The sequence below is a fragment of the Pipra filicauda genome, unplaced genomic scaffold, assembly GCF_003945595.2.
Source record: "Pipra filicauda isolate LSUMZ 115617 unplaced genomic scaffold, ASM394559v2 scaffold59_size3379749_pilon, whole genome shotgun sequence".
NCBI classification, from domain to species: domain Eukaryota; kingdom Metazoa; phylum Chordata; class Aves; order Passeriformes; family Pipridae; genus Pipra; species Pipra filicauda.
Genome location: NW_024104753.1, coordinates 862202 through 887954, shown reverse-complemented (window position 1 = coordinate 887954; position 25753 = coordinate 862202). Strand labels below are relative to the sequence as shown.

The 25753-nt window shown below is 37.7% G+C and overlaps 1 protein-coding gene across 3 annotated transcripts in view; it reads right to left on the bottom strand.

Annotated features, from left to right (window-relative positions):
- ROBO1 (roundabout guidance receptor 1) overlaps positions 1 to 25753 on the bottom strand; it is a 715278-nt gene that overhangs the window by 496683 nt on the left and 192842 nt on the right. For 2 of the 3 annotated variants that reach the window (XM_039387924.1, XM_039387925.1), the window contains exon 1: positions 22972 to 23325. The exons of the other annotated variant lie outside the window; for it this stretch is intronic. In XM_039387924.1, the coding sequence (XP_039243858.1) occupies positions 22972 to 23080 (109 nt within the window). In that variant the 5' untranslated portion in view covers positions 23081 to 23325. Of the gene's footprint in view, positions 1 to 22971; positions 23326 to 25753 lie in introns of those variants that run through there. 3 annotated transcript variants of the gene reach the window in all.

Sequence of the window (25753 nt, the reverse complement as noted above, 5' to 3'; positions counted from 1 at the left end):
AGGAATCTATCTTTGAAAACATGGCATCGAAAGGATGTGCCATATTACTAAGTTATAAAAAAAAAAAAAAAATCAAAATAAAACCCTACTAAGATTAATTTCACCAATATTGAGGGATCCATTCTTCCTTGGAGGGCAGCAAAACTGAAATTTTGCCTCATTTTTAAAAGAGCACAAGAGGAGGTTTCCTACACTTCCAAAAATCAAGGCAGTGCCCTAGAGGAAGAATAAAGGGGTCCAATATTCTTGCAGCACATCCTGAAATGAAATTTCAAGGGATTATCACCATCATTAGCAGAATCAAGTGCAGACAGCCTGCATCTATCAAATAGGCTTCCTCATTTATTAAAGACACTTTGGGCTTATTCTTTGTTAAGAAACAATGATACCTATAACTTCCCAATCCCATCTGAGCATCTTAACAGCAAGATGGACATAACTCCAAATTAATTTAGAAACTCTTTCTATATTGGCATGGTCTCAAAAAAAAAAAGATGAGTAAATATTATGATGAGGATTGATCACTAAATCAGATCAAAGAGTCAAGTATCCTCTTTCAGACAGATGTCCAAGAAACATTTTGCACTTCAGTACAGAACTGATACTTCCCCTGAATTATCAGTATCCTGTAGGTAGTGATTGGCTAAGAAAGCATCTGCAGAGCTTAAGGTAACTTTTTATTAAATGTGCTCAGGGTTTGGTTTCTTTCCCTCCTTCTGTGCAGTTCTAAAGATACTGTTTTCAGAACTTGTTTGGGTTCCTGCTGGTTTCCAGCCTCCATACTCTCCTTTGGAAGAGAAATCCACAGTGCATCTGCTTGGGGTAGCAGATGTATCTACTCTTATACATTAAGAAAAAAGCATCCCCTTCTCTCCCTCACTGTCCCACAGCCCTCCTGCCCCACTCCCCAAAAATTAGAAATGCACCACAACCCCCCAAAAAACTGTCATCTGGTGTCTGCTGGACCTTGGACTGGAGGATTACACCCTGCAGGCAACTAAGCACTTTGGTTCAGACTTCCAGACAAGTTTTTTTAATCTAATCCTAAATTGCCTCAGGAACAAAGAGTGCTGTAGCCTCTTGTTTCAAAATACAGATGGCTGTAGCCAAAATACAAATTTAACTTTAATGTTGAGAAATGTTAAATCCAGAAGAGGATTTCCTATTGTGCAGGTACAGCTGTGGAACACTTCAGCCCACAACGAGACGCAGCATGTGTGCAGTCTGCAGCTCCAATACGAACGTGGCTCATGTCTTGGCCAGTAAAAAAAAATTCCTAGCTATCCCATAACTACCACAGAATTAGATCTGTCACAAATCCCAAGCCAAACAGGAGAAAATTTGGGTCTGGAAATTTGAACTATCATTCAGAACTTGAGACAACGGGGTATGTTTCTAATTATTTTACTTTTCAAACAGATTTGTTTCCCTGTAGAAGCCTGCCTATGGCAAATAAATTGGAAACAAATCTGGAGTTATATCATTGCACATCTGTGAGGTAAGTGAGCCTCTACCAGTCTATTCTCACAGCTTGAAAACTGAGAGCACATAAACCTGCTGAGATCTCAGGTGAGATGAGGTGATCTCTGATGAAGGACCAATTGGATTATTATAAACAACTTTCATTTAAGATTAGGCCTTTTCTTAAAACACCACTATAAATACAAGTTATGGGGTTCAGTGTGGGGATATCTGGACAACTACTCCAGGGTTTGTAGCGTAGTGAAACTTAGGTTAAGTTTTTCAATTACTTTTTGGAAATAACCCCTTTCTAATTATTTCTGTATTTAAATATATATACATGTACACACACGCTTGCTGATCAATACAAGTGTCCTGTGGCCTAAATAAAAAGCACTTCATGATTAGATGGAAGACAAGATCAATATTAGCTTTGCGAAGAGGACAAACAGAATTGTCTGAATTCTCATAATTTCTCCAACCACAAAAGTGACAGACCCCAATATATTCCAATACTTGCCTGTTCCAGCTGTGAAAACAAACTTTTCAAAGTTCTCAAACAGCAGGCTTTCACATTTCTGGGAAATGAAACACTACTAGTTGTTTTATTTATGGTATCTTTGCTTTATGACAGTTAATGAGCTGTAATTTTATGAAAGAGAACAAAAACAATACTTTGTGCCATCACAAATAGCCATCAGCATTATTTATTGCAGATGTTTTAATCTATTGTGGTAATAATGAAACATTCATTGTTTTGCTACCCTGAGCAATCCGTGAGAAATTTAAAATTACAAAAGCTTCCCCCCCCCCCCCCCATTTCCCTGCTGAAGCTTCTGCTCCTTTCCAGAAGGTTCTGTTGTGGAAAGGATAATGACACGCTTGGTAAAAAACATAGTTGAGGAAACAGCAAATGTACAGGAATAGTTTCACGGTGAACCCTAATCAATGCCTTCTGCAGAGTGCAACTGTTTTGTAGACAAAAAGGACATTACAGTCATGATTAAAAGCTGAATATTAGTCCTCAACTTGATAATATTAACGTAAAAGAGTTTCACAGTATTTAGTCAGTGGTTTTAGTATTGCAGCTTGAAGACTTACAAGAGCGAGTTGAAGACCATCAATTCATATGCATCCAGCCTCTGTTTTCATTAGGAACTACTCTGGCTGTTCAACAATTTTATCAATGCCAAGTAGACAGGCATGCAAGAAAATACCTGTCAGAGGTGTTTTCCCCAAACTTAGCCAGCAGTTGTGCACTACAATCTGCCTTGAAACACCAAAAGGCAGTGATGGAACCTGCAAAAAGGCAGGTATTTCATGCTGATTCGTTGGCTGCCTATCTAGTAAGCAATGATAGAGAGAAATCTGGGATGATTTTACCACTTGGACTGCATCAACTTTCACACAAAGTCATTGGGGCAAACAAAACCAAACCAAAACCAACCCAGTCCCTAAAGGCTCTCAGGACCAAGTTAATGTTCCGGTGAACATTCCACCTCATTCCTCTGTTAGCTCAACTAACTGAGAAATGCAGCCCCACTTGTCTGGTAAAACAAGGAGACAACTTAATTTATAGCAGGTTTAGCATCTGTCAGGCAAGTAACAAGACAATCATTCACAAGGCTCTATACCTAAGACAGCGGGCAATTACTCAGCCGTCTGGGAAAGACAAAAGAAAAACTGAGAAATTTAGTGTGGTGAGCTCATGTTCCAGCGGTTGACTTTCTGCAATAACACTAAGGAGCAGGGAGCCCAACTTCCACAGTTCTTCAGTGTTTGCCAGCATTGTAGTTTCACTTGAAGTCAAGTTTAATCACAGAGGAAACAGTGAGCTGCAGAAAATGGAGATGTGTTGGAGGAAGAAGGCCCTATAGCCTGAAGCTGAAGTTGTTTTCAGATCACCATTACATTCTTATTGTTATAATCCAGTCATAAAGAAACAAGTAATTTGTTTATATCACAGCTAAAACTTAACTCTTCAAGAAGACTGCTGCATGAATTGCCTATTCCAGTTTCATTGAAAATAACCCGTGTTACAGCTGCAAGAACGCAACATTCATGCTCAGAGGGTGCAATAGCTTACACCCAATTCCTTGCTCAGGCAACTTGAAGGAGTTCCCAACAAGTAGCACCTCCTTGACCATGTGCCCCAGACCTGTGTCTTGTACCTATTAATCTTATCTGGGATATCTGAAAGCGCTAGATGAAGCACACTCCTCTGTGCCTACATTCCTATTCTAATCCTCAATTTCCACTGCTTATACCAACCAGACAGTGCAGGGGGACCCAGTAAGGACCAAGGATCTTGCCCTGCATCACAGCTCATTAGAAAGGGTCTTTATTACCCAAACAATTCACTTGGCATTCAGTACTACAGAAAGCAAAATCAAGTTTGGTGAAACGCTGCTGTAGTGACAAAAAACCGTGTTCTTTAAAAGTGCTGCCTTTATTCTCTTAATAGCTTCTGCAGCAACTATATATATAATTTAACCGTGAATTCTGTGCACACATAAAATGACAATTAACCCCAGTATTGTTATAGTTGAACTGCACTGCATTTCTTAAAGCATTTCTGAGGACATCAGGTACTATTTCATATACTTTCACCCCTGCCATAGAGCAGGTACATCTCAGGATAGCCTAGAATATATTTCAAAGTTCACTAAAAGCCACAATCACCTAGCAAGTTCCATCGCTGCCTTTCCCCCAAGGCAAGTCTCAGGTATGTCCTCGAACTCTTTCTTTCCTTATCTATCTCCACAATGGCCATATCTTCACAGCTCTCAGTTTCCCATTCGAATAGCTCAGTGATACTATCTGCTGCAGAAACATTTGGTCTCTTTAGTTTCAGGTTCCACAAAACTAACTTCAAAACTTAGTAATATTCATGTTGCGACAGAGAGCTGGGCCTTGATGTTTGATTTACAGCTTCCTAGAGTTTGTTTGCCCGAGCCAAGAGATCTTTAAACGGGTTATTTGCATAGAGGTTTCTGATGGACTCTTTCCAGTAGGTAGGCTTTCAAATGGAAAACAAGGTAAACCTGCTGACCATTGTCATCAGTGGAAGGAGATCCCCTCCCTCAACCAGTTGAAGCTCTTCAAGTGAGTTAATTACACTGCTAATGGGATCAAAAGACAAAAGTAGCATTCAAAAGTGACCTTAAAGCAACCACCCTGGCGCAGAATATGTAAACTGCGCTCACTGCCCGTTTTACTCGAGGCAAACTGGTAGATAGGCCGGCGATATTCGCTAATGTTATGAATAGCACCTCTACCTTTGTTTATTTACTTTAAGCCAAGGAACCTGTGCTCCCGCAGGAGAGCTAATGCCGCAGAGCAAGACCACCAGATACTTAGTTTCAACAGAGACTTTTTACACGTGTGGATATTTTACAGAGAATGTTGGTAGATACATCAAAGGTAGAGACTTACAGATAGCCAGGAAGAAGGTTCTGACTGCGCTAAAGATATGTCAGAATTAAAGGGCTGTGTTCCCTGCAAGCATACTGCGATTTGCTTTGCAAGGTGGTAAGAAATACGATTTAAGAACTGTAATTTTTAACTCCAGTGCCCAAACCCTTAGTGCTAAAACATGCACTGTGACACCATGACATTGCATGTGACAACACTACTACAGCACAAAAAAAACCCAAAACAAAACCCAAACCAACTAACCGAACAAAGGAAAAAACAAAACCAGCAAGCCAGGTGGTAACTATACCACACACACTGCAGAACAGCTGTGATTCCAAACTTAAGACTGAAGTGGATTCAGTATCATCACAAGCAGAAAGTGATGAAGGATGAAGGCTTAGTCACAAACAAGACCCCCCTCAGAAGCAGGAGGGTCAATCTCAGGCTTCACAAAACTCTGACGACCATTTAGAGATGCTTTTTGAGGCGGCAGATATTGACACGAAAAACAAAACAAAGAAAACAACATAGAAAATACAGGCAGGTAATCCTAAATTGTTGTTAGGAGAGATAATTGCTAAAGAGATCCTTAGTCATCTTCATGTAGAAACTTCACACCCACACCAACTACCTGCAAACATGCCTAGTTAGGCTAGAAAATAACAAACTTGAAGAAACAGCAGTTCTGTGAAACCACCTCCTTGAACTTCTTTAGAGAATGTTTTTGTAGGAAGCATAATGGAAGATTTTCCAGTACTGTAAGAGTTGCTGTTCCCATAGTTTCACAATATTAGCAACCTAATACACCAGGCATTATCCCTCAAGAACTTTTGTCACAACTATTCATGGCATTTATGCAGAACTTTAAAATGATCAGGAACTACATACAATGAAAATAAATGAAATTATGATTTACCCACCTTACAGTTAATGGCAAGATACAACTTTGCTCTTCACTGAGCCGTGTGTAGCTTGCTCAGAAGACAGGGCCCCAGTGTCATCTGTCAGATTTTAAAATCACCAAGTACACTTCAACCCCTTGTAATCAAAAGGGTTGCACTGTTTTTCAGCAGCCTTACTCACTTCAATGAGATCAAAAAGACTCAAAGCCTGTTAGACACCATTTTCCTAAGGACCAGTGGGGGGAACTTTGGAAGAGAAATGAGCTTTCTCACTTTGATATTTGATAGGTAAGAGCAAAAGTTTTTACTCTAGATTGACAAGATCAGAACAAGAAATATGCCATGTTCTGTGTTAAACTGTCAGCCTCACCATGCCTAGAACCCTGTAACCAAAGTAAGATGGCAGTAAAATTAAAAAAAAAAATTAAAAAAAAAAAAGAAGGAAGGAAGGAAACTCCAAAACCAGTCCATAAGAAGAGCTTTAACCACAGAAGTTAGAACAACACAGAGAAAAGGATTATGAAAGGATATATCAACTATGAAAAAAGAAAAAGTTACTTTAGCTCTATATTCCCATGACAATTTAAGTTACCAACTCAAGGCTATGACAATGCTTTTATTTCCTCAGAGAAAACTACCTGTGGAATGTGTTCCCACTTCACTATTTTCTTCTCTTGGCCCCTGCTAGGGGACACACATTAAGGCCTCCTCCATCTCAAATTGTTTCATCTGTTTGCCAGTGCAATTCAGCAGTAACCCCTCCAGACTGGATTGCAAATATTCACCAGCTAAACATCACCACCAGGGCTACAGAATTCAACAAAAAAAACCCGCTCGAGAGCAAACCAAGTTCAGACTGGAAAGCCAACAGTGAAAGCCACCAAGCCAAAAAGCAACACATGGTATTTTCATAACATAAGTAAGATATCCCTCTGTTTTATAAAACAATTTTGTAACACTTACCTTCAGCTCCTATATCATTCCAAAGTCTAATTCTGCAAGACCAGGCTGCTGATGTGCTGTTGTCTCTGTTCCCACTCTTCTCTAATGGTGGGACAGGTCCACAGCTGGTATAAATCAAAATCATCGTTAAAATTCATTCCTGCCAGCTGAGGAAGGGGCCTCTTTTTACTCTGTAGCTTGACATACACTCCATCTACTCTGCCATTTGTCATCTCATGTGCAGGAGCCTTAGCCCAGAAATAGTTATGTTCATGATAGACATCCTCTCTCCTTACTTTAAATGGCACCTGACAACACATTTCCCCGTTGAACTCTTGACAGTAAAAGTAATTTAAAGATCTGTGACAATATATATTATAGTTATTGAAATCAGATGCGAGTTTTGAGTATGACAAGTAGGGGTTTATTACTGCAGTCTGAGGGTATCCTTACACTTATTTCTCTCCACTGATGGACTCAATTTATAGCTGCGAATCAAAACATTCAGCCACAGTAGCAGCAGTCATTGATTCTCCTTCACAGAACACAGAACCCAGACAGACAGACAGCGGACTACCCCAAAGCACGAAAATTCCCGAACCATTCCTTTCTCCATCACCTCTCTTTTGGATTTGATAATCATATGAATCCTGTTGCGCATAAAACTTATCTATAAAAGGCAAGGTTTAAGATCAGTACCTTTTGATACTCATCCCACTAAATATACTACTGGCATTTCCCATGAGAGAAGAATATGGGAAGCTGCTTTCTGCAGCAGGAACATGGAAGGCTTTTTGTCTCAGATGTTAAAATGAAACTCTCTAAATAAATATTCTGTGCAAAGTGAGATTTATACTGTAACTTTATACTACATGTGAGCAACGACATTATAAAGAATTAATGCACGAATGGAGCTTTTCTACATTATTTTGATCATCCTTCTGAAATTCAGACTCATAACCCATGCATGCACATTTGGCAAATTAAGCAAAATTTCTTTGCACCTGTGAAGCATGAAGAGTTGATTTCAAATCACCAGAATAACAATTGCAGCTGACAGCTATGTAACTTGAATGGCTAGGGTCCAAGTTGAAATGCTTTCCTACTAACAGTTTGAGAATTAAGAACTTTTTGGACTTTTATATATGCATTTTACTACAAAGTTAAGCCACTAATGCTGAGGGCAAAAACAAAAACCAAGCTTTTTCACAGTAATGAAAGCATCTCATTGAAATAAATGTGCATTGCATTCTACAATATATTATTCCAATAATCTTAAATTCTTTAAAATATTTTTAATAGTTCACAATATTCCTTTTAGTCTCATCTCTGTACTTTCTAACTCTCAAATGAATTTGTTAGTTGTCAGAAAAGTATGAATACTATTGAAAACAACCAAAATAAAATCTGGCAAAATTGAATAACTGCTCCCTTTTAGTGCCTTTCTTTCCAAGAACTAATAACTTTTTAGAACTTTCACCACAGAGATCTTGATATTTTTCCATTCTGCCATCCCACATGAAAGTGAGTGGTTTTAATTAAGCAAAAATGGCCTTATTTGTTTTGAATGAAAGAACTATTTTTCTGTGTTAGTAAGCACACAAGTATGTTTCCTTTGAATAACTAGAGCAGGTGTAGTCTGGAAGATAAAATCTACCACGGTCATATATTTCAGCAAGTACTTGTGCCCATGTAGCTCTGGAAGCTACTGGTTCTGTTACTGTATGAAAATACGGAAATTATACACTAAATACACAAAATACTGTTGAACACAATGATCTTCAGGGCCCTTTCCAACCTAAATGTTTCTATTATTCTATGAAAATATGCTTCTTTCCCTGAACTTGGAAATTATATCCAAAGAATGTGCTGTGTGAGGGTGCAGAGATAATTAAACTGCACATGTGAACTAAGTTAGGCATCTGCATTTTTCTGAATGGGTAAGAACACTTGGGTTAGCACAGGCTTCTTACAGATGCTGTAGCACAAGGCATGAAAGGACTGAAGAAGTGCAAAAAATTTACAGAAGTTTTTAAAAAAACACAGAACTGGTATTGGCTGATCCACAGAGGTTTTGTCAGGCATTGACACTGACACAAGGGATTGAGAAAAGAGTACATTTAAACCCAAATCTAATTAAAACTTATTCTATGAATACTCCCCCACTTCAGGACTGCAGCCTGAGTCTGTAGCTGCTGTTCTGAAGTACTGTAGTAATGACACAGCAGCAAGCAAAGAGCTTGAGCACAGCTTTATGAATATTCACAGGGCAGAAAAAGTGATGTGTGATCAAAGGCAGTTGGATAATGCAAATAAAAACCAAATGCTGGATCTTTAATCTGAATTCTGGCGTTTTCAGAGAATGCTCATCAACGATTAAATTATAGCAGCATTTTGAGTATGTGAGTATGAAATCACATTCAACGTACTTGGCAGCTTTGGTGTATTCTTTAGTAATTTATAATTTTGCTCCAAAGGTTAACCTTCTGAAAGTGGTATAGCTCAGCTGCAAGGCAATGGCATTTTTATTTAAAGTACTATACCTGTACAAATGCAACATGTCTTCCAAGAGCTCTACAAATCAGCAACACACTGTCAGGCTGGCTTTATGTTCCCCGTCTCTGTGTATTCATATAGAAGACCTGGGCCTTTGGGCTCTATTTACCTTCAAGATCAAAACTCTCAGCTGACCAGCTATAACAGTTCCACTCTAATCAAACTGTAGAATCAAGGGTCACATCAGGCAAAGCTGGGCTCAGACTGGCTAAACTTGGGCAGTTACGAGGTGGCTTTTGCTAGATAGAAATTAAGTTGTAACAAGGTACTGCTTAAAGCAGTACTTAACTCTTCCCTGTTGAACAAGATATTTCTTTCTATCCTGCCTTCCACTGAGGCCAGCTAATCCTGTGAATGGTGCAAAACATGTCACAGAAGAACCTGGAATCAGTGTTTCATTGGTAACGGTGGCATTAACCTTGCCAGTGGTCACAAAACAATCCTCTATTGTGCTGATATAATGGTGGAAAACGAGTTGTTGTGCCTCTTTCCTGTTCATAGGAGAAGTCAGTTGCTATAAAATGCAACTAGATTGTTCTCAGTTAAAAAAAAAAGAAATCAAGTACACTGTGGAAGCTGCTGAGAAAACCAGACAGCTGCACAGGCTGATATCTCAAGATTTTGTGCACGTGTATTATTATGTTATTTATATTTGTCTAATTTTTGCTAAGCTGGAGGGCTTCAATCCTAACATTTAACATAGCATGTTTGGAAATATTATGTATCACATCTTCTCTAACCAACTAATGAGAAGGTTCTTTCTGCTGCTTTTTATTCCAGAGCCTCATTTCTTTGTACTAAGGAAACCTAGTTTATAGGTTAGGACTTCTTTTCTCTAGAGAAAGTAACAATTATCCAAGTGTTGAGTAAATGCTTCTGGTGAGGGACATGTATGCTGCTATGCATGCTTTAAAAGTACTATAAATTTGTTTTCAAGCTCTGTCACAAAAGAATTCGTTCCTTTTGGTAAATACTCAATCACATTCTACTTTTTTAAATATTTCCTTCTCTTTGTAAGTGATGGAGGCTGCTGCGTGTCATCTTAAGCCTGATTTACTGTTTGGTAATACCTTATTCTTGCTTAGTGAGTAATATCACTTAAATGTAGAGCAGGGTTTTTTATAAGAGCCCAGAGACTCAGATTTTCTAAGGTGGTCTCAGTACACTACTGTGTAATTGAAATCTTCAAATTCACATGTCAGTGACGTTGACCTGACTGTAAGCATTCAGTTCCCAAAGAAACATGCTTTATTGCATATTTTCCCTGCCTCTGAGAACACTTTTTCCTGGTTGCTTTGGAATTATGTATTCCTTGATACGTTCTTGGCTCCTAAGGCCTTTTCTGTTTTATTGAGGACTCCAAGCCCACAGCAGAGACATGCTGTACAAAAATGTTGTTGCACATTGAGTGGTCCAAAGGCAAACTTTACCCTAATGAGCTTAATTTCCCCAGGCTCCCTTTACTGGCTCCTGCAAAGGAAACCCTCTGCTGAGAAGCTTTGGGATAGCTTGGCTAAATTGAGCTTTTATAGAAACACCACCCTTATTTAGTTACTACCTTAATTGACTTATACATCTGGTCTCTTGGACTCCAAACAAAATGTTAAATCATTTGATTCTTCTAGAGCCCGGAGAAAACACATTTTTCCTCCATCATGAAGAAGCTGCTGTAGATTTTGCAGAGCTGCCTAAGTCCTGAACCCATAACTTAAATTTTTTATTCTCTTGCCTATCTTCATCATCATGAGTTGCTAACACTGTGAGAAGAACTAGATATTGAAAAGCATTCTTGCACAGCAGGAGACAACATGCTGATATATATATATATGTATATATATATATATATGCAGTTATGTAGAACTCTCATCAGAAACTGTGTCAAAGCAGTTCTATCAATAAAGGAATGCTTAAGCTAATCCAGAGTTACATTTGCTTTCTACCTCTGCTGTAATGTCCTCAAAAGACCGCATATGCCCAGATATTTCTGGATTGACCCTATTTCCCTAGCTGCTCATAGCATATGGCAACACTGTCAGTAACCATCATAAAATATATCTGGAGCCAAAAACACGTACAAGAGAATACCCATTTATAGACTTTGCACTATATACTGACATATCAATTTATCGGGGTTTTTTTAGCAGCACCATGTTCTTATGAGCAAGAATCTCATGACAAGAATCTGTAAGACTACTAATTTTCTGTGGGGCTTTTTCAAATTCTCATACATACTTTGTCTATCATTGACTTCACCCATGAAGTAAAGACAGCAAACACAGAACTACTTATAGCACCTTGTAGTGATGCAAATAAAATGGCTCAATTAATATCTTTAGATACTACAATTACTACAAAGTTGCTATATTATATATCTTGGGCTGGAGCTACTTCAGAGACAAAATGCTTTTGATAAAATACCATCAGAAAAGGATGAATTCCAGGGTGAACTAACTCCAAATTGCCTTTTGATGCAGTGTGGTTAGGTGATGACTGATGATTCCTATAGTTAAATTAAGTAGTGACAATGATTTAGGGAAAATTGGTTCACTCTGATAATACACATTTTCACAGAGCAGAAGGTGCTGCAGCTGCAGAAGGAAAGGGGAAGAACTTCTCAAAGAATCTCTCAGGAAACAAATCAATTGCACTTCTTGTTCTCTAGATACAGGATGAATCCCTCAAAAGTAAGATGTAGTATAGACCAAAGCATCTACAGCAACAGGATGATGGACAGTACTTAACAACATACAATAATATACAGAACATACATCAAAAGTCACAGATCTAACCTTACAAGACTCACAGTCTGAGATTTTAATATTTAAGATTAAAAAAAATAAAAAAGGGGGTGAAGTTTCTAATCTGTGTGGGATAAAATGCATGTCAAAGACTTGCTTTGGCACCTGCCTCATCATTTTCATATTTCTCTAACAGTTCATATGAAAAGGGTTTCTGAAATACAGCAGACACTCCTGGGAGACAATCTGACAAAACAGGCTCAAGTCTGCATCCACCAGCACAATAGCATCATTGCTTCTCAGTCTACAATTTCCACAGTACCTGGGAGGTGCTTATGTACATAGACTATCAGATGTCCAATTAAAGCTTAAAGGTGCTGCATATAAAATACAAACTAAAATGTTTACAGTCATTAAACAGAAGACATTAATGTCATAGTGTTATATGAAACTAAGCAGGCTTTGCTAAAAAAAACAAACACTACTATTCAGGGCCATGTGATTTTTAAATCAAATATTGGATATAAAACCATTAGTGGCTGACATGTAAAACTGTAATATTCCCAATGGTCTCTAAGAAAAAAGAAAAACTAAGTCAGTGAGAATTTATTTTCAGGGAAACAAGTAGTTTAATTCTTCTTATGTTGCTGAACACACACACACACACACACACACACACACACAAATGAAAAAAAAATCTTTATTGGTACCTGAACATTAACAAATCACACCAACAGATGTTAAAGCAACCAAAAATTGATTGTGAGAAAAATATTGTCTTTGTATAGTGTTGTAAAGGGACAACTGGTGTTAAAAAAGAAAGAGAGCATATTTGCACAATTTTATCGAATAAACTAGAAACAACAAAAATTTGGAACGTATAATTATTAGTTTCTTCAGTTTTTCGGTTTTGGGTTTTTTTTAATTAGGACATACAGAGAGACTGTATATTGTTATTATAAGTTAAAAACACATTTTAAGTAATATCTTAAACACCAAGCATAAAATTAACATCTTGTTACAATGTCCTGTAACCTACTCTGGTTTTATTCCTGATGTGTTACGTGTTGGCTTCTCTTTACACAAAACAGTAGTCTTTCTCCATTAACAATACACAGGCCCCATCTGTTTCTCATTAAATACCTTATTTTTCCTGTAGTGTATTGTGTTTCTGTTGCAGAAATCTCTCAGAGAAAAATAGGTTTCATAACCAAGGATTTAGGTAAATTCTCGAAGCCTCCTCAGCTCTAATTCACACAGAAAAAGAATGGTCTGGGAGACATTTCTTCCTACTGACTCCTTAGAGTCTCTATCACCCTGCACTGGCCAAACATACCCAAGGTAGCCCAAAAACATGAAGGGGCATCTCTGTGCACTATGTGAGAGTCAAGATCTGTTTTGGGAGAGCAAGGATGAGGGTATGAAAGAAAGACCTCCAAAAGGTAGCTCCTTTCAGCAAAGCCTGTTAAAGGAGAAAATGCAAATAAAAAATGCAGAGAACAAAAGCCAGTGCTTTTTGTGGGCTGCAATATATCAGAGGAAACATTCCACAGCTGTAATTTCCCAGCTTGACAATTCAGCCCATTGGGTAGGCTGAAACATATAAAAAACCTTGATGAAAGGCCATATAATTGAGAGTAGCAAACTGATTGATTCTGAACACATGTAAAAGAATAGCAAATAAATGTATTTGTAGCAGCTGCATTTTTCAGCTCAAGTCATCACACAAAGATTTACTAGACAGCATACCCAGGATTTAATTTTTGTAATTCAGGTATTTTTCACATTAATTATTCAAATATAGACTTTTAGTAGGCTATGAGTAGTCAGTGCCTACCTCTTCTCCAGTGTGTGGTACATAAATGAAAAAGGCTTTTGTTCTATTTTGCCCAAATTCCTACTAAGCCCTGTATCATGGAATATCTCAGACACACCAGGATCTTACGTGTAACGTGAAAACAGGAGGTTGGGTAGGAGAGAGACTCTCCATGAGTGTCCCTTCAGGAGGAAAACTTGGTGCTAAGGACAGAGGTTCTTGCTACAAAGAGTATGGGAGAGGAAGAAATTAAAAGCATGCATGTGCCTTTAAAGATAGTAAAACCACCTAGTGTGACACACATTTCTGTAGGTTTCATTATTTCTGCTGTATGTGAACTTCCTAATTTTTTTTTGTTTTGTTTTTGTTTTATATCATATTCAATCTTTAGTGAAAACACAAGGATGCTCCAGGGACTCTGCAGAACAAAAATGGCAGTTAGTCAGTTTGTGTCACAGTACCAAGTAAAACTAGTGATGGCAAATAAATGATCTCATCTCTTCTTTCATTACCAAAAAAGTAATCCTGATTTTTATAAATATATTTCTTGTAAATATTGGCCATACACTTCTGAAGAACAAACTCTCATTTATTACTCAAAAGAATGCAAATATGGATAATTACACAAAGAACAGCCATTCCCAAATCATTTGTGAGGAAACCTAGTTAAATGGGAGTTTGCAAAAACCAAGCAAATCACATCACTGGTGGGGTGACTGAACAAACAGCCATTTAGAAAATAAACTTGAGCTCATAAATTCTTCAGCATTGACCAAAACGTGGTTGTCTTGAGTTTGTTCTCTTGTAGTTTTGGAATAGCAAAAGAAAGAAATGCAGCAAAAAAAAATAGCAAAAGAAATTATCAATGACTTTCACTTTTGAAAGTGTCTGATTTGGTGTTTTTATAGTTTAACACAAAAATCCAAAGATTGCCCAGGAAACATAAAGTACATAATACCCTGGAGGTGCTCTATGTAGAGCAAGCTTCATGTTTATTGTTTTATTTCACTATTTTTCCTATGTGCATCTATTCACAGTGCAGAAATACTCCTTATTAGCACTGAGTTCTGTTTATAGACATGATTGTGGTATCTTCATTCACCAATCCCTCACACAGAAATAAATATTTCTATAAGTATTCATTGCTATAAGGATTATTTTTTTTCCATATGTAACAAGAGAGACACATTTATAACATCAGTAGTCCAGTGTAATGTCATTATAAAGCAATTATTTCACTGGAGGGCAGACCTGAAGTGGGACAGTGATGAATCAGGCAACTGTTCATTTTTAAGGATGTACAAATAGCAAACCAAACAAATGGCACATCAGAAAAAATATTTACTACCTATAAAAATACAATGAACTAACAACTAAATTTATACTTTTTTTCCTGGAAAATATATTAATATAAAAAAATAAAATAAACAAAGGACTTTGATTTAAGAAAGTCTTCAGAGTGTCAATGAATTCTGATGCCCATCTTACTCTTGAAGCTTTGAGACAGGTATGGACAAGCATCATCACCTACAGAATCTGCATAAACAAAATAGCTCCCCATAGACCCACATATATGCAACTCAGGATTAGGAATTCAAGGCTTTTGTAAAAAATAATAAAATTAGAAGAAAAATTTTTTTTATTTTGGTTAAAACATCTCTCTCAGCCAACATGAGTAGCCCTGAAACGCTGCTGTGCTCCAACTTGAACTTAATGCAGTGGCAGGCAGATTTTCTGATCCTTCAACATGCAACACAAAGCTTTTATCTTGCTAAAATTCAGCAGGTACTTCAGAGAGCCACATGAAGTAACTCTGATGATGGAAACATCAGTCAAGTCCTCAGTTCTCCAAGAGGTATGAAGTAGAATCCCAAGGATAGACCAGAACACTGATCACAGCAGTACCAGGTTGCTCATTTTCATGGGAATGCTGGCTGCCCGGGGGCTACTGTCACATGGGTTGGCAACACTCACAGAAGGTCCTGGAAAAGATGCAATAGACTGGAAAAGCTTGAAAAAGCTTAAAAAATGACAACTGGAGAATCAGGAAAGGGTGTGGTATAGAAAGAGGGCAGAAGGGAAAGGCTAAAGGGAAACTGATACTTGAGATGAAGGGATAAAGATAGTCCCAACTACATGCCCAGACAACACAGCGTTGCCCTAGTCCCAGTTGCTATTCCCTTGGGGGATATGGAGGAATTAAGAGTCTCCTTTTCTTTTACTGGATGTGGGAAAGTAGGCTGACAGTGGGATTTCAGATTCACAGGAAGAGGAGAAAGGCCATCAAAAGGAAAGCATCCCTTGAAGAGAAAAAGGAAATAGATAAAGTGGCTTTGATTCAGAGACATTTCTCCCCTGGTTCACAAACAGTGCACCTGTGACTCACATCTCAGGGGTTTCATTAGCAGGGGGACACAAAACAGTTCCAGATCTCGGCCCTGGAGGTAAGCAATGACTATTTGAATCTTGCCTCTGTTGGGAAACAACCTGAAAATGGAGGAGCTGAGTGCAAGTGCAAAGCTTTCAGATCACCTAAGAGGAGGGAGTCAGTTCGTTACTGTTCTTTTATGTATCTTGGGACTTCTTAATCATGTTTTTAGATGTTTGGAGGTAATAATGGTGCTCTTGGCAGGAGAGCAGACTTGGAGCACCATAAACTGCTTATCTAGGTACTGGGTGGTCCTCATGTTCCTCTTTGAATGCTTATGCCTAATGATTCCATGTATCTCCAAGCAAAGAGGCAGAGGGAAGTGAATTCCTGGGGAGCCTAACTATCTAAGATAAGAATAAAAAAGGGAATGCAGTCCTGAGGATTTTAGTAGAGTTCATGTAGAGAATTGTGTTAACTCTTCCATTGTACTTAGAGTATAGGTAAAATAAAGACTTACAAATAAAAAAGAAAAAAAAGGTTACTCTTGTAGCTCTTACGAAAGACATATAATGTTTTACAGAGTGATTTAAAATAAATTATCATCACATATATTTAAAGGAGAATATACACAGGCTGGCTTTAAAAAATGACACAGGAAGATCCACAAAGAAAAATGGCAAATTATCATTTGTTAGAAAAAAGACACTTTTCAAAAAGTATTATTGAGAAATAATAAATGACAAATAAAGTTTCTATAAATTTATAATTAAATAATTTTACATAAAAATAGAACAAATAGCAAAAAATTATGCTTTTTTCCTCTTCATATAAGTACTTCAAAATCACTTAATTCTGTCTTGAAATTGTGGATTGTGTTACAGAAATATAATCTCACAGCAGCTTCATTGACTATCTATCATATGTGACACTGTACACTGAAATTCAATTCAATTCCATTCAAATTTATTAAAGGTCAAAAGTTCTGGGGCACCAAATGTTTCAAATTTTAATTACTCTAAAATCTCTATGCTTTTATGAATCAATGTCATCTCACTTCAGTTTCTACCATAAAATCTTACTAAAGGCATTTTAAAATAAAACAGTTCATTCTACCCTTATAACTTAGACAAATTAAAATTCTAAGTAAATTTATTTCTCGACATAAGAGGTTATTTCCTAGATGCTACAGACAGTATGATGAAAGTGAGACACTGAAGTTAATATCACAGACTAGGTAGTTGGCATGAGAAACTGCAAATTAGTTAAATGATAACAAGCAGAAATTGCTTTATGCTCTTCCAGATTCTCTTCTTTTCTCCTTATCTTTCTTTTCCTTTCTCTTTACTTTCCTTCAGCCTTCAGCTATTTAACTGTCACCTTGTCACCTTTTTGTTTGCTTCCAATTCTCTCCTCTTTTTCTCTCTTTAAAAGCATCTCTCCTTCTTTTCCTAATCTCTCTTTTCACTATTCCTCTGAGTTACTTATCAGCCACATCTGCTTAAGGAGAAAAAAAAGCTCCAGCATCTCAAGGCACTGTCTTCTCTGTTCAAAGTTCTTTTTAGACACCGAGTTACTGGACATTAAAATGCCTGTGATAAAACACTTTATTGTGTGAAGTAAGATTTCTTATAAGAAATACAGAAAAAAAAAAAAAGTGCTTTGAAAGTGGCCTCAAGGTTAGGAAAGGCTGTGTTAAACCTTTCTGGTTACACTTTGACACCAAAGATGACTAAATGGTTTTGTTTTGCTATTCTGTTTAAAGCTCCCAATGAAGCATGTAGTGCAAAATGATAATATTAATAGGCAAACTAACACATTTAAATTTTTTTGTACATGTCAGGGTTAAATACTGTAACAAAAGAGCAGATTTGAACATCAAAGACTACTCTAGCTGTTCAAGAAGAACAAATATTTTATTCTCTTCTGTAAGATAAGGTTTCTTTAGAAGAACACTAATTTTTAGCAATCTACCTTACACTTTCTTACATCAAACCGAGAGAGTTCATCTGTGCAGAGAAATGAATCTCTTGTTGGTGACGTGCTCCCAGTGCTATATTCCTGGGGATCCCAGTGGTTGCTGCCCCATGGAGATATGGGCACAAGGACAGTGATGTGCCTGAGCAGTGTTGCCTGAGGCCTAATGAGATGGTGACTGCAGAGCAACCCATCTGTCCTAAACTGTTGTAGCCCGCCTCATTCTAAAAATCCTCCTGGAAAAAGCACGGGATCGCTGCACATGACACTAATTACACCTTGCTGTCCTCTGTGCAAAGATACCCTCACGTCCAGACTGTGTGAGAGCTGTGCATGGGCTGGGCACACACCACAAAGCCAGTATTTCTGGCCTCGTGGTGCCAGCAGAGGATGCTCCTCTCTGCCAGGTGCAGCAGGAGGTACGGGACATGCCCAGCAGGGATGGACACTGTGGGACGTCTTGGGGAGTGTGGGCTTTGCATCTCTTCCCAGGCATGTACAAATGAGGCTCACAGTGTTAAAAAGTTATTTGAAGTATATATTCACTTGATAGTCCAATGTAAACCACGGAATAACTTGCAATATTTAACCCCAGTGCACACTGCAACACGTCTGAATTGAGATGAGTCTGAGGAAACTTGGAAAGAAACAGCTGAATTTTGCATTATAACAGACCTAGGACCTTGCTTCTTTATCAATGGAATATAGGTAAAAATTATGAGTATTGAATACCAAAATAAACTTATGACCTATGAACTAATCACTGAAAAGAAATACAACATTTTTAGCAGAAAAAAAGTCAACAATTTCAGCATATTCCCTCTACTTAGAAAACACAGGACTGGGACTAACTAAGAAATGACTAAAATTTTTCTGACGGGTTTTAGCACTACAACAGAAAATTGTTAAAGCTTTTCATAAAGTAGCTCTTTATGTACCTACCTCTAACTATGTATGTATACATTTCTGCATATATATATACACATGCCAACCCCCAAAGAATCAGCAAGAACAGGTATCATTCTTCTTTACTAGTGAGTGATGTATTAGTGACATTCCTAACAGTAGTAATGGTTAAACAAAGACTATGGCATTTGATATTTCTAGTACCAACCACAGTAAATAAGCCAATAAAGCTGATCTCAATATCTTTGCCTGAAATACAAAATGAATCAAACAGTAGAAAGAATAGTTTTAATGCCATTTAAAATCTTAAAACATCATCATTCTATTTCTACCAAAAATATGAAAGACACATTTCTGGGACAGCTATTCACTCTGGGACAACTTTAAATTCCAATCTTTACACGACAGCCAAAACCTGACCAAAATACTACAATATTATTCTAAATAAACCAAGAAAATATATTTTATTCACAAATTTAACAATTTTAAGTTTTCATAATGTAAGAAAGTTACATTGTAATTATAATAAAACAAAAAATATACAAAGTTATAGATGTTAGAAAATATGCTTGTACAATCTTCAGTGTAAACACTATATGCAGTATATAGGAATAATAGTCACAGTATTGCTCTATAATATAGTTTTCTGAGAGATAGTAAGACAGTCTTAATACTTTGCCACTTCAGCATCAAATTAACTGTGAGATCTCTTTGTGCTATTTCCTATGATCATAGCCATGTAAGTCGTAAAATACAGGCATTCAAACAATAAGTGTTGGCTTCCTTAAAAATGAAGTGAATACAAAAAAGTAGTCAAATCCCAGTAGAAGACATCATTGTCTAAGCAATTAAGAAATGGTATTCTCTATATATTTAAACATTTTAATATTACCTCTAAGAGATGTGCTGTTCCCCCCTTGTCTCATCCCAAAGCTGTTAAAATAAAAAGTACCAATTCACATGGGAATAAATCCCCTTATTTTCCTTCCATACTGTTTTTTGTTGCAGTTGTTGTGTTTCTCAGAAACGGTCACTTCTCCCCACTCTCCCCAATTCTGATTTCACTCACTGGAGCTGCGGTGGGGCAGAACCAGGCTACAAATCACCAAGACCCTTCTGTGGAAATGATATGAACAAAGCTTCATCCAAGGAGGTGTGAGCTCAGATAAAGCAACTACCACTCAAGGAAATGAGAGTTTTGTTGTGGTCCTTGCTGGATCACTTTGGACCTGCCCTTGAGAAGCATCGCTAGGACTCAGATCATAACAGCTTTTCTGGGCAGCTCCTTATGCCTCTTAATATACCATGATCTTTTTTGGAGGAGCATCAAAGAGAATCTAAAGAACTGCAAAGTTATTCTATCTTCTAGCAGGCAACTTAGAGTAAAACTATTTTGAAATCTCTCTACATTGTAAATATAAAATACATTTAGAGCATTTCTAAACTGCTACATCTGAAAGCTTTAGTGAAAACTCTGGGTAAGAGACACAGAAAACAGCCACGTTCCCTTTCATTTAAAGTCATATTTTTAAGCTTTGGTTATGGAATACAAGTGTGACCCCAACTAAATAAAAAACATACATTACACAATCACAAGCCTTTTCAGAATTTTTTTATTAGAATTTTAACTATGACGTGCAAAAATGAAACAGCAAGAGAACACCTTTAAGTACTTTGTCAGCTTACAGGCAAATATACAAAATTAATAGCACTCAACAAATAATCCATCAATTAAAATTACACAACATTTTGGTTTTGTCCTTTCTCAGAAAGGATATATCTACTTCTCATAGCATCCAGGTCTGCACAGTATCTGCATTCTGCTAGTAGAGAAATTTTGACAACATGGAAAGCAAGGTCAAATAGCAACAATGCAAATGGAATTCCTGTAAAATCTCTCTTGTTGTTCTTAGTGACACTGCTGATATTATTTAAAGAAAAGGAACAATGAAGTCTAATCTACACATCTTCTTCTTATTTCAAGGAGAGCTGATTCAGATCCCTAACTTTTAACACATTCGACAACTGATCTTTCTAAGCAGTCAAGTAACACAGTAGCAAGATGATACAATGATTAATTTACATTCTATTCTTCCTTTAACCAAATACTAGCAATGTGCAAATGGGTTGGCTTGAGAGCACCCTGTCCTAAGAGAAGAAAGCAAGTAATTTGAATCCATAAAGTCTAATAGCTAACTACAGGTGGCATGAAATGATCTGTTACAATTGCAAAACAATTTTCAAAGATGTGTTGCTCTTAAAGTCCTGAATATTTGTGTTTACTCATCATACCTGAATGCCATCACAAAATGATTAACTTCATTAATGCTTTTGGGAGACATTAAAATCTATGTCTCCATCTATTTCAATTCTTCATAGGAAAAAAAAATCAGACTACATACTCAGAATCACAAACTTCCAAACACCTGAAAGTTGATTAATCAAAAGACGACATACAGGATTTTTACTCCAGGAAATGGCATTTTTTTCATAAAATATAAACAGATACTTCTTTTAGGATACTACTGTGCAAGAAACATACTGTGGAAAGATTTCAATTAACAAACTTCAGTTGTGCCTCAGTTTCCACAGCCATTAGAATAAAGGGCTCTTTTAGGCATAATGTTCACATATTTATAAGCCACAGGTTGTTATTTTTGTACATCACTTATGTACACATTAGTGGCCTACTACTTTGGGCAGTGTATTTTTTAGGTGTAAATTACTTGTGGGTGGACGAGGTAGTTCTCAGTTCCACTTAGTCCAGCACCTCTTTCCTTGATGCTTCTGATCTGGGGACTGAGTGAAGTGGCAGATTTATTGATATGTATGTTCATATTTCAGGAAATACAAATATTTCTCAAGCTGCAGATCAGCTTCCAGATAACAGTACTTTCAAGATAATACCTACCCCAAAGATACCAACAGCCATCCCTCCAAGTTCTGGTTATTTTAGGGGTTTCCATCACATATGTTTTCCAAGCAAGCACACCACATTTAGTTGAATTAAACAGAAAACCTTAATTCCACTTTCAATTTTTTTTTTTTTTTGGCAATATAAGTATTTCTGCCAAAAAAAACTCAAAACCAAAACCAAAACAACAAAACTCAAAACCACTGCAAAGATTTACAGACATAATGATAATACATAACACTATATTGCCCATCACAGGCATGTTTATTTACAAATAGCTGGACAGGAATAAAAAATAATGTCAGTGAGAACTGAGTTGCCCTTTAAATGAAAATAATCATCTGGTTATTTCAGTCAAGCAGCTGTACATGCAGTAAGAAGTCTCACTCCCAAATATTATGATGACTCATCTACTTTCCTTTTCTAACAAGTAAATGTTCTTTTCTCTTTTTAAGTACAGTGTTGATAAACCCTGCACCAGCTGCAATGCTACACTACATCCCCCTTTCTAAATCTGTAGAATTTAAACTGCAGTTACCCATTTATATCCATAAAATTACCCAGTATAATCACTGGGGTTACAAGGTTCCTTCACACAAAGAGCAGACCTGCGAGATTTTGCTGCCTTTATCAAAGCCAACATTTGAAACAGCATGCAAAATGTTCAGACTGGAAATAGGAAAGGTACAGCCTGGACATCTCACAACTTCCTGGAAAGAGAGGAGTTAATCAGCACAGGCAGTTCGGAGAGCTTGCAGTGAGACACAGGACTGTACTGCAGATGTGTGGAGCGCACTGAAGGTGTGGCCCCGTGCTTTCTACATGCATATTTAAATACTTAAATTATATGGCCTTAAGGCTATTATTAAAGAACAACCTCACAGAGAGGAAGAATTACACAGAGAAACGAGGCCTAACACATTTCTTCAAATAGAGAGCTGAGAAGAAGAGAAGGAAAAGCCTGGGTTACTCACGATTCTTTTCACCTCTCCACCTTGACCCCGCTTTTATTCTAGGCGCGATGTCCACGGCAGCAGTTATGTCTACTAGCCCAAGCAGCAGCAGCAGTGACAGCACAGCCATGCCAGGTAACAAAAAATAATAAAAAAAAAAAAATCACCTCTACCTGGAGTACTGATAGAGATGAATTAGATGACTTTCCTTAGTAATGAATAGTTGGAGCTAACAGCACTTACTCAGCAGAGGCAGAGGGAGATGTAAAACATTATTCCTACTAGAAATGTTTATTCAGAATTTCCATTGCATCGCCTATTTCCTTCATCCAGGGAATGCAAAGACAGAAGAGTTGTAAAGGCTTCCCCTAGCAAGGAGCCTCTGGCACTCAGACACACGAGGAGATGCAGTGGCAGCTTTCTGTGGTCCCTCAGAAGCCACCGGCTCCTCACCTGCCTCTGCCACCTCTCAGCCCTTCCCAGTGTTTATCAACATTCCCCACAGCACCCTAGCAGGGGACACAGCCAAGCTGAAAACGGAGGAGTTTTTTTCTCCCTCACTTCCATATTTCACTGCAGTTTCACAGAGCTGATGACACGGAACGTTTTCATGTTGACACTCAAATCTCATTACATTTATCAATGGCCACAAAAAAAACAGTTTGTCAAGCTTCCCCCCTACCCACAGAGGGGACGCAAAGGCAAAAATATAATGTATCCAAGACGAGAAAGAAACACTTAAAAAAGAAACTTTTTTTTTTTCTTTAAGCTGTTCAGTAACTCTGTCTCTTATTCAGCATAAGTGTCTTCTATTTCTAGGGAAAATAACACAAACAATACCACCTCCCACGCAGGTTTCTGTCAGCAGATGCTGCATAAATGGAACAGTTCACTGACAGTGAGAGGAGCTCTGAGAAATTTTGTATAGAATCTGTGCTACTCCACAAACCTTCCCCCTACAGCCCACCAGCCTCTGGGAACCCAGAGCCCAGTGCAAGCAGACTCCAGTGCTTGCAGCACAGCCAGCAGTGCTGTTGGCAGAGATTTAACCCTGTATCTGTCCATACCAGGATCACAAACTTCCCCGCGGCGATCGAAACGGTCGCAAGGAAAAACAGGAACACAAATTATCTGCTAACCCTTTCACCAGAATTATGAAATCATTCCACACGACTTGTGAAGACCCAGAAAAGCTTCATCCTGAGAGCTGAAAATCACTATAATAAGACCAGAGGGCTTTTCACTCATGATGACAGAAGGCTTTAGTCTGCACGAAGTCTACATTTATATTTAATACAAGCAACTGCAAAATATCTAGTTCTTTAGCATCGTTTGTCTCAGGAATACTTAAAAATTGTTACTTATAAAGCAGTAAAACTTATTTTCTTAATAGAATAGCAATGAAATAGCATTCTCCAAGCTGACCTGCCTCATACATTGCATGATATCTGTTGAATAGATGCTATGGATATGAATGAGTTGCAGCATTAAGGGTTTTTTTGAATAAAGTACTGGAAAAAATTTCTAGATACAATTTCAATTACCAAGAAAGGAGAGAGAAAGTAAGTTATTTCAGTCTTAATAATACAATGATTAATTTACAGTGTTCACAGCCACTGCTGTCTATGAACTCAAAAGGATTATTGCTATTGAAATACTCCACAACAACCATTCAGAGTGTGACCAGCTGAAACCATTCCTTTCTAGACATTCTCATGCCAGTGATGGAAACTTCCCAAAAACAGCCAGGAGGAATTTTTTCACCTAGAGCTGGCAGACCTCAGATGACCATAGAGATACTGTATCAGAAAGTTTCAATGGTTATTAAAGTGGTTATTTACGAAACCTTTAAAAGGAACGCTCAGTTTCTTCATTTGACCAGTTGGAGAAATTAGGAAGGGAGATGAGCTCTTACTTCAATTTGAGTTTACTGTGTTCAGTACAAAAAGCAAAGTATTTGCAGCAGAGCATATAAAGAACCTGCCAAATCACCCACATGTTTAACACATTACAAGCAGCCTTCAGTTTTGCTCTGAGCCCAGAAGCCCCTACATGGCTGTTTCCCCTGTGCAGATGACCAGGGGTCACCCAGCACCGTGCCTGGGCAGGGAGAGAGTCTCCACGTCCTTGTCTCAGTGGAAATTCTTGATGTAAAGCTTTGGTTTCTTTGTGATCGTTTTATCCATCAGGAGTCACATCTATGGGGTGAAGAACAACGGAGCATCACTCCTACTCATGCTGTTAGGCCATAGCAAAAATAACTCCTATGGTAACATACAGCACGAAAAGAAATGGTTAAAGGGTTCAGATTGTCCTTTTTTAAAGCACTTCCTAACTGCACATCCTTTGCCATCTGAACTCATGCAAGGGAAGCGTGTCAATAAGCACTCTCTAAAGATGACTCATCATGTTACTGGTTATGTAAGACACCTGAATGTACCAAATTGTTCACTGCACCAAAATACAGCAGAGGAAAAAAACCCCTCAGTTAGTACAAGGCGGTCCTTTAGGAGCACACAAGCAGTAATGTGGAATGGTATAGTTTACTCTGAATGCAGAAAAATTGACTTTTCAAATGACAGCTGCAATGTTGAGCACCAAAACCAAAAGGCTTTGTGATCTTGCAGTCGGCTGTGCACTGTTTGAAGGACAGAAGATAAAGATTTTCAAGGAAAAAATACCCCTACACAAACCGAAGTGTGGAATTCCGGAATGGAAAAAGTTAATCTGAGCTGAAAATTTGAGCTGCCTCATAGAAGAAAGCCCTCCGTGGTAGTTAATGCTTGTTATCCTTTATTTGGTC